The 13,542-nt window shown below is 53.0% G+C and overlaps 2 protein-coding genes across 2 annotated transcripts; both read left to right on the top strand.

Annotated features, from left to right (window-relative positions):
* The first annotated feature begins 314 nt into the window (after window positions 1–314).
* HOXB2 (homeobox B2) lies at window positions 315–2,664 on the top strand. The gene is made up of 2 exons (XM_045813782.2): window positions 315–696; window positions 1,462–2,664. Exons 1-2 carry the CDS (start codon window positions 315–317, stop codon window positions 2,118–2,120), a joined length of 1,041 nt encoding a protein of 346 aa, XP_045669738.2. The 3' UTR covers window positions 2,121–2,664.
* A 9,228-nt stretch (window positions 2,665–11,892) lies between these two features.
* Window positions 11,893–13,275, top strand: HOXB1 (homeobox B1). Its single transcript, XM_045813812.2, has 2 exons — window positions 11,893–12,469; window positions 12,928–13,275. Exons 1-2 carry the CDS (start codon window positions 11,893–11,895, stop codon window positions 13,254–13,256), a joined length of 906 nt encoding a protein of 301 aa, XP_045669768.2. The 3' UTR covers window positions 13,257–13,275.
* Window positions 13,276–13,542: the final 267 nt, after the last annotated feature.

The following is a 13,542-nucleotide window of genomic DNA, read 5'->3' as shown; positions in this document are numbered from 1 at the left end:
AGACGAGCGATTGGCCGAGGCCAGTCCCGTGACCATGAATTCCCTGCAATTTCGCCGGAGTCCTGGGTTTAATAGAGAGAGTCCCCATACGCTTGTATTTATCAGCAATATACAATTATAAAGGCCCAAAATTAAAAAAAAAAAAAAGAGAGAGAGAGAGAGAGCGAGAGAGAGCGAGAGAGAGAAAGAGCGAAATCTCCCCCTCCCAAAATCGCTCCATCACATAAACCTGGGGGGGGCAGGAGGGGGGGTGCCTTCCGATCCTCCCTCCTGACGCCCCCCCCAGCAGGCCCCCTCCCCCACCATTGAAAGCCATGAATTTTGAATTTGAGAGGGAGATTGGGTTTATAAACAGCCAGCCATCGCTCGCCGAGTGTCTGACTTCCTTCCCCGCTGTCTTGGAGACATTTCAAACTTCATCAATCAAGGAGTCGACATTAATTCCTCCTCCTCCTCCTTTCGAGCAAACCTTCCCCAGCCTCCAACCCGGCGCCTCCACCCTTCAGAGACCCGGGAGCCAAAAGCGAGCCGAAGATGGGCCCGCTCTGCCGCCGCCGCCGCCGCTCCCCGCCGCCCCCCTGGTCTCCGAGTTCCCCTGGATGAAAGAGAAGAAATCCGCCAAGAAGCCCAGCCAATCCGCCTCGTCTCCCCCGGCCGCCTCCTCCGTCTCGGCCTCGGGGGTCGGATCGCCAGCAGGTCGGTTAGCGGGGTAGGGGTGGGGTGAGGGGCAGCTAGAAGAGAGAGGGAGAAGGAGCAATGGGGGAGGTAGAAAAGGTGGCCAGCTTGTTGGGGATCCTTACCCCGTTGATTCTAGGGAAGAGGAAGCGGAAAATACTGCTGGGGTTCAGGCCTGGCCGCTGCCAGCATTTTTTTTTTTTTTCCACTATAGCAGATTCTGGAAGCTGGTTGGGGAAGAGCTTTTTCTCTGCCAGAAGAAAAGGATTTGATTTAGGTTTTCACCTTTATCTGTGTAGAGGAATGAAAGTGGTGTTACTGGATTGTTGAATCTGGGGGCAAGGAAAAGGTTCGGCCCCATCTCCCCCAACTCTAAAAGAGGGGAATTTGAAAGCAAGGGAGGAAAGGAGGCGAGGAACAATCTTTCTTAATGAACCCTCTCTCTGGGTTGAGCTCGAAAGTGCTGAATTGAGGGGTCTACTCCAAGGACTCAGGAGGGAGGCTCTGAGGTTTTGGGGGCAAAAGGGAGCCGCTCCCTAACCCCTGCATGGTCCGTGGGCGGCTCTCTGAATGCTTTGCCCTGACCCGGGCCGAGGCTGCCGCCGAGAGGGGGCCGGGAAAGAACGGGAAAGCAGTGGGAGCGAACGGCTCGGGTAGGCGGGAAGCGCGGGGGGGGGGGGGTACTGCTGATGTTGTTTTTGGCGGATGGGGTGGTCTTCACTTCGGCTGAATGAGCTTGGGTCGGGGACCCGGCCCGCTCTGACGCCCAGCTCGCTCTCCCTGCAGATGGCCCGGGACTGCCGGAGCCCGCCGGCAGCGGGGCGCGCAGGCTGCGCACGGCTTACACCAACACGCAACTGCTGGAGTTGGAGAAGGAATTCCACTTTAACAAGTACCTGTGCCGGCCGCGCCGCGTCGAGATCGCGGCCTTGCTGGACCTCACCGAGAGGCAGGTCAAAGTGTGGTTCCAGAACCGACGCATGAAGCACAAACGGCAGACGCAGCAGCGAGAGCCGCCCGACGGGGAGCCGGCCTGCGCAGGCGTCCTGGAGGACACCGGCGAGCCCGCCGAAGAGCCGGTGGCCAGCCCTGGCCGCCCCTCCGCCTCGCAGGCGGCGCGGGAAGCGTGCTGTCACCCGCGCGAGGTGGCGCCGGCCCCCCCGAGCGCCCAGGGCCCCCAGCCTTTGACCGCTCGCGTGGGGGGTGGTTTGCGCGCGGCCGCCAGGCTGGAGCCCGAGCCGTTGCCGGAAGATGCCTTCCCGGAGCTGCAGGATTCGCCTTTCCTGCCCGACCTCAACTTCTTCGCGGCCGACTCCTGTCTCCATCTGTCCGGAGGCCTCTCCCCGAGCCTGCGGGGTTCGCTCGACAGCCCGGTTCCCTTTTCCGAGGAGGAGCTGGACTTCTTCACCAGCACCCTCTGTGCCATCGACCTGCAGTTCCCCTAACCTGTTTCCTCCTCCCGGCCCTTTCCCCCCCCCCACCCCGTCCCCTCGGCCGTCTGCGGAAAAACCCGAGGACCCCCTGCCCCAAGTTGCGTAGACTTCTTTATGTGTTTTGCTAAAATTCAGGTATTATTGAATTAGCGTTTAATCCATTTCCTTTCTTTTCTCTCGAAAATACTGGGCACTCGGGCGTCTTTTTAAAATCACCCAGGAAAATTCCGTTTGGTAGACTCCTTCCAACGAAATCTCAGGAATAATTAAACTCTAGGGGGGCTTTCTTAAAAGAGAACAAGAGGAACTTGTTTTCCTCTCTCTCTCTCTCTCTCTTTTTAAGTTTTAGACCGTAGATTATTTATTAAAACTCTTTAATAATAGGAAAAGGGGAAAGTATTTATTGTACATTATTTTCATAGATTAAATAAATGTCTTTATAATACGAAAATGAGTGTTTGTGTTGGGACCCAGCCCCTTTCCCTGCACCCCCCCTAGGCCGGCCGTCACTCCCTCAGGACCCGTGCGCGGCTTGCCCGACCTGGGCCGCTAAGTCCGGGTGGTACAAAAGTAACCCTGTTTGGCCACCGCTTCTTGGCCCGCAGCTCGGGAGGAGGGGGTGGGGGGCTTGCTGGAAGCTCTGTCACCTCGACACTCCTAAAGGACGGCCTTTGGCCCCGCGCTGGTGTTCCCGGGCGTCTGCTTAGAAATAAAGGTGGGCGGGTGAAGGGAGAAGGTACAGAGGAGGGTGCCAGGAGAGGAGGCCTCGGGACGGCTTCGGGGTCGTGGCAGGGGGCGCACAGGTTTAGCCAAATTTGGAGGGGTCCTCGGGTTTCTCAGGTTTCTCGCTTCAGTGCCCCAAGCGGGGTCGAAAGGCTTTTTTCTCCCCCCCCCCCCGGGGACGCAGGAAGCCTGGGGACGCGAGGCGAGGGGACGTGGGCCGGCCCAGGCGTCGAGCGGGGGTCGGGGGTTTTCTCGGGAAGCAGGTTCCAAGTGCGCAAGGAAGGAGGCCGCAGGAAGCATGGAGCGGGGCGGGACACCGGGGCGGCCCGTCCAGGGCCTCGCGGTCGGGAGAGCGTCCGACGGCCGGCGGAGCGGCGAGCCCGGGGAGGCCGGGGCTGCGTCGGGAGGCGCTCGGCCGGCGGGGGCGGGAAGGAGGAGCGAGGAGAGCGCGAGGGCGACGGGGCAGCGGGGAAGATGCTCAAAATGGCGCTGGGGCCGGGCTGCAGGGAGGGCGAGGGAAGAGGCTGTGGCCGCCATGACAGCCGCTTCGAGAGGCTCGGTCCCCGCGCCCGCCTTCCCCTTTCCGGATCTTCCAGACGCCACGGAAGAAAGGGAGCCAGGGAGCCTCCTTTTGGTTTGTGTTTTATTTAGACAAATGCCGCCGACGGAGGCTGAGGACGCGAGGTGGACATGGAGCCCGCGGGGGCGGGCAGGGCAGGGGCCGAGAGGCGGGCGCGCAGGCCCGGGTCGGCCTCGCCGGGTCTGACTTTGGGTCCTTGGCTCTGGATCCGAAGGCCGGCCAGAGCTCTCTCCGAATGCAGTCCACCTGTCTTACCAACAACTTCATCTGCCACCTCTCCGCACTGTCTCCTGTCCCCCACCGCACCGTGCCCGGCTCCTCGCAAACCCGGCAACGCGGGAAGCCGAGGATCGATCTCCCCCATCTGCCTCCTGGTTTGTTCCGGGGAACGCGGAGATTTAAAGGGCCCTGGAAAGCCATCCATCCTCCTTAGGTTTACTTAATATTTCTCTGGCTCAGAAACAGACACCGCAGGGTTACCTCCCCGGCAGATGCTGCCATTCTCGGAAAGCAGTTTGTTTCCTAGGCCTCCCAGACTTTCCCTTGGACCAGCAGGACGGGGACTTGGAGTACCAGGCACTGGGAGGCAACAACTGTCAGGAAGAGCCGGGAACCAACATAGGTCATGACATATAGGACTAGACAGGCTCTCCCATATTTTTTTCACTGGTCCCTCAGTGTGGGAAACGCACACATCTTATTCAGCTGGAATTTAATCCCTTAAACTGTCTTAATATAGAATTCATCTCCTGCATTAAATAATCTTATGTCATGTTAAGTTGCACTTATTTCTTTCATAAATAAATTAATATAGAACAATTAGATGTGTTATTATAATAATATCATGTATCTTATTAGTTTATTTTCCCTCATAAAATATATAGGTATGAAATAAATTCAATATATTAAAGTAATAATACACAGCTTATTGGCTTGTGTATTTATTTTCCCCATAAATAAGCGAATATACAATATATTAAAACCGCACTATACATCTCATTGGGCTGTGCGTTTATTTCTCCATAAAATATGCCCATAGGCAGTGCTTAACATCTTAAAAATCACAGCACATAGCCATCTCTACACCAGCAAAATGAAACAGACATTTCAGCTGGGGCTTTGATTTCTATGGACAGCCAAACTAGATAATTTGGTCTGATTAAAAATGCTCTTTCAGCTATAGCAGGTTGTTACAAAGATCAAGAATACCAGAAGGATCTTGCTAATTGCCCACCTTCCAGCTTTCTTTGGTCAAAAGGAGAGCACCCTTCATCAATGCCAAAAATACAGGATCTGCTCTGCTGGAGAGAATTCACATCCCGGGATCATGGCTTGGTCTGCAACACTCTGGGGCCTCTGAGGCTTCGGTTCTCTAAGAGCCTTGCTGCTCCAGGAACCAGCAACATCAGCACTACCTGTGAGCTAGTTAGAAATGCAGACTCCTAGGCCCCACTTCAAGTCTACTAGATCAAAATCTCAATTTAGCAGATCCCCAAGTAATTTATATGCACATTAAAGTTTGAGCAGCACCACTAGATCATAGTGCCACCTTGCTTCCTGCCTTCCCTCCATGCTTAAGAATTTTTGACCTGCTTAACCTGGCTGCTCCCTTCCAATCCTCCCCAACTCAAACTAGTGGCCAAAAGGACAGGGAATCTCAGCTCCCTCCTGAGGCTGCACCAGTCCTGATTCCTCCCTGCCAAAGTGAGTGGAGGGGCCAGGAGGGTCCGGCCAAAGGCTAAACTACCTATTCAGATCAAGGCACTTTGTGTATCCTGAGGGTGGGAAGCAATGAATCCAGGGACTCAGGAGCCTTTCCAGCATTTCCCTTGGTTGATTATTAGAGAGGAGTTGGAGCCCTTCTTACAGGCAACACACCAACCTTTTGGTCTCTCCTTTTCCATATTCACAAAACTCACCATCTCCAATGCCACCACAGCAAAACAAAGAGCCAATGCATTTCCAGAAGGAAAGAACTCCTGTTTTCAATCTCCCCACCGAATTTCAAAATCAAAGGAATGCCTGGTAATTTGGGATTCATAAAGGACTGGTGCTTGGGATGCCTGTGTTCCAAATCAGCTCTTTTTCCTTGTTTCATCTCTGGGGCTATCCTCTTTAGCCTGAGTTTTCCCAGCTGGCCTTGCAGAAGGAAGGAGAAGAGGAAGGGGTTCCCAGATAAGGCAGCAGACACCCCCCCCCTCCGCCCAGCATGATGGTAAGCTGATAGTAATGCCAGGCAGCTGCGCTCGCTTATCCCATTCTGATTGGGGCCTGGGCTCCTCTTGGGTCAGGACCAAGTGTGAGTGGTCTGTAGCACAGGCTGGTTATAAATTGGCTGTGGTTGGAGTGGGAAGGTTTCAGTGCAGTCCTGAAAGCTGCTGGTCAGTCTGCCTTGCTCTTGGTGTGTCATCTTTTAAGAAGGATGGCTCATTAATATTATGGTGAAAGCAGAAGACCATTAGATTGAGGAATTATTTGCCATCATGATAACCCTGAGTCATTAAAAAAAAAAAAAAGTTAAACTCATGACAGGGCAAGTCCCTTCTCCTTTCCAGACCTCAGTTTCTCTATCTGTAAAACAAATGGAGGAACTAAAGCCTCTAATGTCCTCTGCATCAGCATATGCTCAAAGCGTACGTGGTAGTCTTCACAAACAACGTATGAAATATTTATTATGGCTGGTGTCCTGTGCCTTTAAATGGGGGTGGTGACTTTTGATGTTTGACAATAGCCCACCTCCCAAGTACCTGGTAGAGCCATTTTAACATGGTTTAGTTTGTATCTTTATACCAACAATCATGCCCCCATCACTATCTAAACTAGTAGGGAAAGAAATCTTTCCAACACACATGTCACTGGGTGTAGTGTTATGTGCCAGGTATTCAATAGCTATGAGTATTCAGAAGTGTCCCGACCAAGTTTTCCTCTGACTTTCATCTTTTGTCACCTTCCCCAACATTTGGTTAGGTTCCCTCTTGTGTCAAAAACAGTAGGGCATTTGATACAAAAAGAGCCACCAAACTGCTTTGACACAGTGTACTAGACCTTAAAAGTCCTTTTTAGTCTGGTTGCTGAGCGTAGGTCCAAATTCTGGGTCTCCCTAAACAGCCCTGCCGAATTCCCCTGCCCACCTTCCCCCTAAGTTTCTGACAAGCATCGGTGGCCCTCCTGTACATCTTCCTGAAAGCCTTCTCATCAAATACATGTCCTTGGTTTGCAGAGAGTGGCCCTGGCCCCCATGCCATCCCCTCCACCTGCTGTGGCTGGGATGGCCTGAATCCTCCCTTGACCTCTCCAGCTCAGCTCTGCCCTCCTGTCCCCACCCCATCCCCCTCTTCACACTCAGCTGGGAAGCAGATATTTAGTGCCTGAAGGAGATCTAACAGACTGCTTCCTCCTGAGAAGAGAGACCACAGTGAAAGAACCCTCCTAAAACCTTCTCTAAGTTCCAAACACCACAGAAAAATTGCAGTCTGGACAGTCATCCGGGTACAAATTCATCTTGATCATTGTTCTATAAAGTTTCCAAAGTGTGTATTTTGGCCACAACTAACCCACTCGGAGAAACCCAACTGAGTAGAAAATTATTTCAACTCTTCGTGTCACTCTAATCTTTCCTTTTAGAAAGATTCCAACTCTCTGACTTACCTTTCAGTCCAGATGAAATCTCTCTAGAAACAGAAGTCAGGCTCAACCCCTATTCCCACCCAGGAAGGACGGTTTCTAAGCTAAGTTCCTCAAGGAAGGAGAGACAACATCCTCCCTAGAAAACTTTTTCCAAATATTTGGAAGATCGGGAAGTTCTTGCTAATATCTAACCTTACCCTTCGGCTACAATTTTAATCATTTGGGTTCTTTATAGATGATATAATATTAGGCTTTAGTTCCCAAAGAACTCTGCAGCTTAGAAGAAAATCTTTTGTCTAAACAGAGACAAACTTCTCAATTCTCAATGAAATATGCATATGATAAAATACATATTGTATAACGTATGGTGATATATTACATGAAAATATAGCACATGTGCTATTTTCCCATCACATATTTCCATATTTTAAGATGCTAGTTATATTAAAAAACAGAAGACTGACTCATACTATTTCAGAATGCGCATGTAATGTTAAAATCAGACCTTGATAGAGTTCTCTATTGTTTATATTTTCTTGTTTGCTCTAATCCTACTAACAATGAGTGAAGTAAGTAGAATTAAACCCATTCTTCTCTGAGGCCGAGATTCAGAAAGACCAGGAAACTTGTCCAGAGTCAAAATGCTAAGAAATGGCCAAGCAAGGATTTGAATCCAAGTATTCTGGCTCCCAAACTGGTAGTCTTCCCACAGTCTATGGTTCTCAACCATATTTTTGACAGTTTACTCAGCCTGTATTAAAAGAAACACCACTGAACTCCGAGTCCATCCTCTTCTCAAATAGCTATCTCTTATGGAGAAAAAATTATAACCCTGAATGGCGCTTTTAATTCTTACGTTCCAACCTTTGATCTTGGGCTTGGTCTTGGGTACCAAGAAGTGGGCTGGGGAGAACAGACAGAGAGACACTTGCGGACCTCATGAAGGAGCTCTGCGGCTGGCTTCTGCTACCCCGCCCCCAGCAGAAGCAGCTTCCACCACAGAAAAGGCCAGAATCAGGTGTAAACTTCTAACACATCTCCATTCTGATTAGAATGGTTTCCCCCTCCCCCCTGCATTCTCAGTGTGATAAGGACTAGCACCTCTCCAAGATAATTTCAGTTCTAAACATGCCTATGGTGTCCTTGCTCTCCTGCATATCTAAATAGGTTATATAAAAGAGGAAATCAATCAACTTTATTTCACTTTGGTGTTGGGTCCACCCAGACCTTCTCTGGTGAACTTAATTTGGTCATCCAGAAAATGCTATAGCCCATGGGTTACTCTGGCTGTTGGTTGCTTTGTTTGTGTTTTGTTTTGTACTCAGCTGTGGATTGATTGATTGATTGATTGATTTTTAAAAAGATTTTATTTATTTATTTGACAGAAAGAGACACAGCCAGCGAGAGAGGGAACACAAGCAGGGGGAGTGGGAGAGGAAGAAGCAGGCTCCCAGCGGAGCATGGAGCCTGATGTGGGGCTTTATCCCAGGACCCTGGGATTACCCCCCGGGCCAAAGGCAGACCATAAGGACTGAACCACCCAGGGGCCCCTCAGCTGTGGATTTAGCAAGGAATCCAGGCTCCAGAGACTCTTTCCTAAGGCCAGAGGCTGGTGAAGTTTCTTCTAAGGAGGAAGGGACTTGGGAATGTAGAGAGCCAAGTTACTTTTTCTCCCCAGTCATTTCTGCTGGGGCTGGGAGAGCCAACAGGAATTTGGGGAAGTTTTAATCTTTCTGCTACACAAGGGAAGGGAGCAAGACTCAGGGATGCATTAAGGATTATAGGGAATTTGGAGAGCTGAGGCCAAAGCTATCCCTGTAATCAACAGTATCCCTTAAGACACTTTTTCCCCAGCCCTTTGCATCTTAGTCATTAATAATAGAGTATCGGTGACTTCAGCTGTTACAAGGGAGACTGCATTTCCCCAACTCCCAAACACATTTCTGCTCTTTCATTACAGTAGTTTACAGGACACTTGGGTCCCTCAGTCGGTTAAGCGTCTGACTCTTGATATCAGCTCCGGTCATGGTCAAAGGGTTGTGAGATCGAATCGGGCTCCTCACTGGTAGTGGAGCCCGCCTAAGATTCTCTCACTCCCTCCTCCTTTGCCCCTCCCCCCCCTAAAAACAAAGGAACTGGTTTGGAATTCACTTCTTCATTTAGACCTCAAATTGTGGCCTTACTTGGAAAAGCAACAGATGAGGTAAGTGAGTTCTTTCTGGGTTGAGGGAAAGGTAGAGAGTAAGGAAGCTTCAAGTCTCTCAGAGGCAGGGCAGCCAGGTCCGATACAGGCCTCAATCAGATGTGGAGTTAGAAGAGAAATCCTAACCCTAAATAAACCCTTGTTCTCCAAAGGCCTCCATGGAGAATTTCTTAAAGTGAGAGGAAAAAGTTAGGAACATCTAGGAACCCTAGCAGGGGAAATAGAAAGAAATATGCTTGTTCTCACCTCCACACTCCTTTTCTCTTCAACCCCTCTGCAGGCCACCCCTGCCCCCATCTCAACTCTCCTTTCCTTTGTCTGCCCTCATCCCTTTGGCAGTGAACATTCTCTCACCCTCCCCTATTGTCTCTCCCTTAAAGAAGTTACCAGCTGGCCCCTTCCCCCCCAACTTGGTCTGGTCTGAAGCAGGGTCCAAAGCAGAGCACACGTGGGGAGGGAAAGGGGCAAGGGGCCTGTGAAAAGCTTGGAGTTCTTTCATAGTTGGGGGGCTGAGCGAGGCTCGCAGTCATTAAGAGAAGAGAAAGACTGTGTGATTCTGGCGATAAAGATAGAAAGCCAGAGAAGTGACTCTAAAGGACAGGAAAATGATGGGAAATGGGAAACAGAAACATGGAGAGACACAGAGACTGAGAGCAAGAGAGAGCGAGCTTTGGGGTTCTTTGCAAAGGAGGAGTACTCACCCTGCCCTTTGAGGGGTGGGGAAACCTGAGAAGCTTTGAGAGTCCTCTCGGTCCTTGTCCCACCTGCTTGCTTCCCTTCCTCTCCTGAGTTCAGTTGTTTACAGAGATCCCTCCCTGAACTCTTGCCCTCCTGGACTTGCCCTAGCCCCGGCCCCAGGCCTCGGTCAGGCAGACACCCTGACAGGTTACAAATGAGTGTGGGTGTTGGATTGCGCCAAGCTCTTGTCCTCAGAGTCTGGAGGAGGAGAATCAATGGGCTCTACCTAAGAGCTTCTCTTCCAGTCCCATCCAGGTCTGAAGAGAGAGAAGGAGGCACTTCCTGTTCCCCTCCCCTCCCCCAACCCCTAACCCAACATTCACACAGGGCAGAGACCGGTGAGGCTCCACTCCTGAACCTCAGGACCTCTAAACTGATTCTCCCAGTCTCCAAGCAAACTCCCTTAATTTATTCTAGAAAGTTCCTTGAAAAGTTGACTAATCTTTAAGACACAACTGGTATTGAATTTATGAATTTGAGGCTTGGGATTTTTTGGGGGGAAAGGTAGGGGAAAGAGATGGAGGGCGGTGAGGGAGAGAGGGGTAGGAGGCAACCAGGGGAATACAGGAGCTCCACTAGTTTTATTTATTTTTTACTTAAAAAATTTTAAAATTTAAATTCAGTTCAGTTAACATGTAGTGTATTATCAGTTTCAGGGGTAGAATTTAGTGATTCGTCAGTTGCATACAACACCCATGCAGCGCCCTCCTTAATGCCCGTCACCCAGTGACTCCATCTCCCCACCTCCCTCCCCGCCAGCAACCCTCAGTTTGTTTCCTAGAGTTAGCTCCACTAGTTTTAAACACTTGAGAAAGAGAATAAAATTTCCCTCTTCTGCGCCTGTAAACATCACCGAGCTCTGCGCCCATTGTGGCTCTCTGGAGAGATACAAGGAGTTATTTGAGTCTGAGTGAGCGAGCCAGCTACAGCTACGGATGGCTAGGGAGAGGATAAATACATCCAGAGAGATGAGGTGATGGATAGGTAGGGAACGAGTATAAATATGGAGAGAGATGGACGAATGGAGAGATGGATTGAGACAGAGAATATAAAGTGAGGCTGAGGGAGAGAAATGGATGTGTGAATGAGGAGAGAGCGCTTCTGTGGAGAGGGGGAGAGAGAAATGGGGCGTTTCTCATCCTCCTCTCTGCATTTCTGTCGTCCTGCCTTCTCCCTGAAATGCGTTTCCCACCTCTCGGTTAATGAATTCTTCCACTAGACTCTAGACCCTGCCCCACCCTTGGGTGTTTTGCACCCTTTTCCTTCACAGGTATCCATTTGGCCCGAGATAACATACCTCCCCCCCCCCCGCTGTCCTAGCCCATCACCCCAAGGTAAATTGGGAGACAGAGACCAGGGGTGGGAGTCTTGGGCAAAGTAAGGAGGCTGGATTCCCCACCTCTCAGTCTTGGGGTGGGGGGAAGCTCCTTTGGGGGTGGGAAGAGTGAGGGGCAGCTGGGTTGAATTTGTCCAAATCTAATAACCCAGGAGCCTATTGAAGGCCTTGGGGGTTGGGAGGGGGGAAAGTCTTGAATATTCCTCTAACTTTTACCCCCTCTCCCTCTGGTCCCTTCTTTCCAAAAGTCTTTGAAGAAAGATGTTTTTGACGCTTCCACGTCGCTCTCAGATGGATGGGCTGCGGGTGATTGAAGTGTCTTTGTCATGCTAATGCTTGGGGGGTGATGGATGGGCGCTGGGGCTGCCAAACTCTGGCCCACTGCGCCCATTGGCCTGGGAGAGATCACATGCACCCCTCCACCCCCACTCCCTACCCCCTTCCTGGGGGAGCCCTGGCCCAAGCGAGCTGGGCCGGGCCATGGATGCAAGCTTCAGCGCCGTGACATACTGCCGAAAGGTTGTAGGGCAAGAGGGTGTCTCCCCCAAACGGGCCGACCCTCCTGCGGCCTCCACGCATGGACTATAATAGGATGAACTCCTTCTTAGAGTACCCACTCTGTAACCGGGGACCCAGCGCCTACAGCGCCCACAGCGCCCCTACCTCCTTCCCCCCCAGCTCGGCTCCGGCTGTTGACAGCTACGCAGGCGAGACCCGCTATGGTGGGGGACTGCCCAGCCCCGCGCTCCAGCAGAACTCAGGCTATCCCACCCAGCAGCCGCCTTCGGCGCTCGGGGTGCCCTTCCCCAGCTCCGGGACCTCGGGGTACGCCCCGGCCGCCTGCAGCCCCAGCTATGGGCCCTCTCAGTACTACCCTGTTGGCCAACCGGAAGGAGACGGAGGCTATTATCATCCTTCGAGCTATGGGGCCCAGCTAGGGGGCTTGTCCGACGGCTACGGAACCGGTGGAGCGGGCCCGGGGCCGTACCCTCCCCCGCAGCCCCCTTTCGGGAACGAGCAGACGGCGAGCTTCGCATCGGCCTATGCTGAACTCCTCTCGGAGGACAAGGAGTCGCCCTGCTCGTCAGCACCCAGCACCCCCACAGCCCGGACCTTCGACTGGATGAAGGTTAAGAGGAACCCACCCAAGACAGGTATGAGTCAGGCGTGGCCACCGCCTTCCCCGGGCTCCAAGCAGCTCTGCCGCTCCTGCACAAAGGGTGTCCCGGGCCCGGGCTGGCAGGACAGGTCGAGCCGCCCTGGTGGGGGCAGGTGAGAGCACTCCGCCCCGTCTCAGGTCAGCTGGGCTTTCCCCACCCAGTGAGTGTGGTTACCCCGCAGAGGAAGTCTCCACACACCCCGCTTCCTCATCCATTTGCCCAACACAGACTCAGTACCCGGTTCTGGAGGGTGGTGGGTGGGTGGGGGTAATGCAAGCGTTGGGGAGGGCCGTCTGAATTTGGAGGTCCCCTTGGGGGTCTGGCGAGCCAAGCGCACATGGAGAGCTGAAGTTGGACAGACGTCGGGGTGCGGAGCCGGCCCGGGAGGAGGCGAGGGGCAAGGGGGGGGGGCGAGAGCACTGACGTGGCCCTTTCTCCCGCCCCGCCCCTAGCCAAGGTGTCCGAGCTGGGCCTGGGCGCGCCCGGCGGCCTCCGCACCAACTTCAGCACGCGGCAGCTGACCGAGCTGGAGAAGGAGTTCCACTTCAACAAGTACCTGAGCCGCGCGCGGAGGGTGGAGATCGCCGCCACCCTGGAGCTCAACGAGACGCAGGTCAAGATCTGGTTCCAGAACCGGCGCATGAAGCAGAAAAAGCGCGAGCGGGAGGGAGGCCGGGTGCCCCTGGCCCCTCCGGGCTGTCCCAAGGAGGCGGCTGGAGACGCCTCCGACCAGTCGACGTGCACCTCCCCGGAGGCCTCGCCCAGCTCCATCACCTCCTGAACGAAACGTCCCCAACCGTCGGGGCCCGTCTGCTCTAGAGCGCCTCGGTCCAGCCCGCTCCTCCGCTCTCCCGAACCCGGGCCTCGGCTTGACTGTTCCGGCGACCCTCGCCAGGGCTGGGGCGCCAGTTTAAAGCTGCCTTTGGGGAGAACGGGGAAACCCTTTCCTTTGGTCTGGGCAGGGTGCTGCTGGCTGGGGACCCCGCGGGACCAGAGGCCTGGGAGACGCGGAACTGTCAGCTCTGGAGGGAAGGGCTTCCTTCCGCCTTTCATCTGGGGGTCAGCAC

Source organism: Ursus americanus, chromosome 23 (genome assembly GCF_024610735.1).
Source record: "Ursus americanus isolate L20-20 chromosome 23, mUrsAme1.1.p, whole genome shotgun sequence".
NCBI lineage: Eukaryota > Metazoa > Chordata > Mammalia > Carnivora > Ursidae > Ursus > Ursus americanus.
The sequence above is the reverse complement of the archived record's forward strand: the minus strand, read 5'-3'. Positions and strand labels throughout refer to the sequence as shown.